Genomic DNA, 2,509 nt, shown 5'->3' on the forward strand with positions numbered 1-2,509 from the left:
TCTGTTTCAACATTATCACTTTTCGACACATTTATCTCAGTTAAATATGCTGAAATTCATAAAAATATAATTTATGTAACAGATATTGAAGGAAATCTTTATAAAGTTTTAACGGATAAACAATCAATTACTAAAACAAATATCTCTATTCCTAATTTCAAGATATTTACCATCAAAGAAGACTTAATATTCTCTAGTAATGAATTAATTGATATTAAAAATGGTAGAAAAAGTAAATTTTTCGGAGTAAAATCAATAAAGAAATCAAAAGATTTGATTTTGATTTCATTTGGCAATTCGCAAATTGAAATTTTCAATAGGTCTGACCTGACAGACCCCATTCAAAAATTCCCGTTTTTTGTCAACCCCGTAACGTCTTCCTTCATTAGTCGACATAATCATTTAATTGCTATTGGCTCTGGTGTTGGTCGTGTTATATTAACTTCATTAGAAAAACAAAATACTTTCATATCACTTGATATTGAACTATATATTCCAAAAATTATTGTTGTTACTAAAGGTTGGGGATTTATTATAACTTATGGCACTAAAACAAAATGCGGTAAGAAAACACATTGTTTGTTTGTGCATACTATTAACGGCAAAATAGTTAGGAAAAGAGTTTTGAACTTTCCAATTAAAAGTTTGATCTCTTTTACTGATAATAAAGGTTTCGATCATATCGCATTTGCTTCACTAAATTCATTGTACATCTGTGAAGCATATTACTTAAACTTCCAAAAAGAATATTTTTCATTTGAAACTCAATTGGTCAAAATTAAATTCATTCAACCAAACTCAGTAATCTGCATACAAAAGAATGGTAAAATCGCGCATTTGAAGATCGAATATAAATAGAACAGAATATTATATTGTTTTTAATTTCATTAAAAAATACGAAAAAAATCATTTTGAATTTTGAATTTGATTGAACGATAGAGTTTAATGAATGAAAAATCATCGTATTTGTATTCAAAAATTTTGATTATAAACGGTCGAGGGATTCCAGAGAAGGCAGCCGTTTAAAGTTAACGTGCTAAATAACGATCATTTTCAACTTAAATCATGGTTATGTTACAACTAAATGAAGCAAAATTTTAGGCTCCCACCAAAACATTGCATTGTTCCACATACGAATTTTACTGTAGATTGGCATTGTAAAACTGCACCAAATTTTGTTCATTCATTTTTAAGTCATGCTCATGAAGACCATCTTTCTGGAATAAGATCTTTTAAAGAACCTAGAGTTCTCCACTGTACTGACATAACTGCAAAAATGGTTCTTATTAAAGTTCCAAAGATAAAACCTTGTTTATCTATTTGTGAACCAAATACTTCATTTGTTGTTGACGATGTTACAATACATGTATTAAATGCAAACCATACGCCTGGAAGTGCAATGTTCCTTTTTGTTCTCAAAAGTGGAAAAAAGATTTTATTCACAGGAGATTTTCGAGCAGAACCAAAAGTTATTGAAGATACTATCCCATTCGCACCTATTGATAATTTATTTATTGATTGTACATATGCTTCTTCAGGACTTAAAATTCCACCAAGAAAAGCATGTCTTGATTTTATTATTTCTAAATTGAAAGAATATTTACCTCAAGGATATACGTCAATTATTGGAACATATAGTATTGGGAAAGAAGATGTTGTTTTTGATGTTGCAGATGCAACTGCAATGCTTGTTTATGCACCTGAAACAAGAATGAAAGCATTCAAAGATTTAATGACTGCAGGGTATCGTAAGTCTGAGCTTTTTACAAATGATAAATCCATTGCAAAAATTCATGTTTTGTCAATGATGGATACGTCAGCTGAGGGTGCCCTAAATTATGCGCGATCGTCATCTATACAAAAAGTCGTGTCGTTTCAGCTTACGGGGTGGTCCGCAAACCCTTATTGGCAAAGCCCAAACATATTTGAAACAAATGGTATTAGAATCGTATCATTTTCTGTTCCTTACTCTGACCATTCTTCACCAGATGAATTAATTTCTTTTGTTAAAGCAGTTCAACCAGTAACTGTTTGTTCAATCACTGATTTTACTGATAAGGCAAAAGCAAAAGTTCAAAATATGTTTTTACCTTACTTGAGAAAGAGTAAAAACAAGTCGTTTATAGAGTTTTATGCATCGCCTCCAAAGAAGGCCAAAAAAATTGTTGATGAAAGTCAAAATTTTTTTACAACGGATAGCGAAGATGTGCCAGCAAATAATTTGTAAATATTGAATATGTTTTTTAAAACAAATTTATTTTCCATTTGATATTTTGTTCCTTTTTTTGCAAAACGATGATTTTGTAAAACTCAAAAACATGGACTCATTAAAAAACTTTATAAAAAGACGGAATCGGATAATAAACGGTCGTTTCAAAGACCTAGAATTCTACAATTTCAGAAAATATTTAAATTTTAGCTAATATTTTAAATTTTGAATATTCGTACATTTCATTAAAGAAAATTAAATATGATTAAAACTCATTGCCATTCTTTTCTTGTATTTATC

The 2,509-nt window shown here is 29.5% G+C and overlaps 1 protein-coding gene across 1 annotated transcript; it reads left to right on the plus strand.

Annotated features, from left to right (window-relative positions):
* Positions 1-1,276: 1,276 nt before the first annotated feature.
* On the plus strand, positions 1,277-2,227 carry GO595_006933 (DNA repair metallo-beta-lactamase family protein; the record flags this gene model as incomplete). The annotated part of the gene is made up of 1 exon (XM_067920341.1): positions 1,277-2,227. The coding sequence occupies one exon, from the start codon at positions 1,277-1,279 to the stop codon at positions 2,225-2,227; it is 951 nt and encodes a 316-aa protein (XP_067772975.1).
* Between the last annotated feature and the right edge of the window lie 282 nt (positions 2,228-2,509).

The sequence above is a fragment of the Histomonas meleagridis genome (genome assembly GCF_020186115.1).
Source record: "Histomonas meleagridis strain 2922-C6/04-10x chromosome Unknown contig_5, whole genome shotgun sequence".
Classification (NCBI taxonomy): Eukaryota; Parabasalia; order Tritrichomonadida; family Dientamoebidae; genus Histomonas; species Histomonas meleagridis.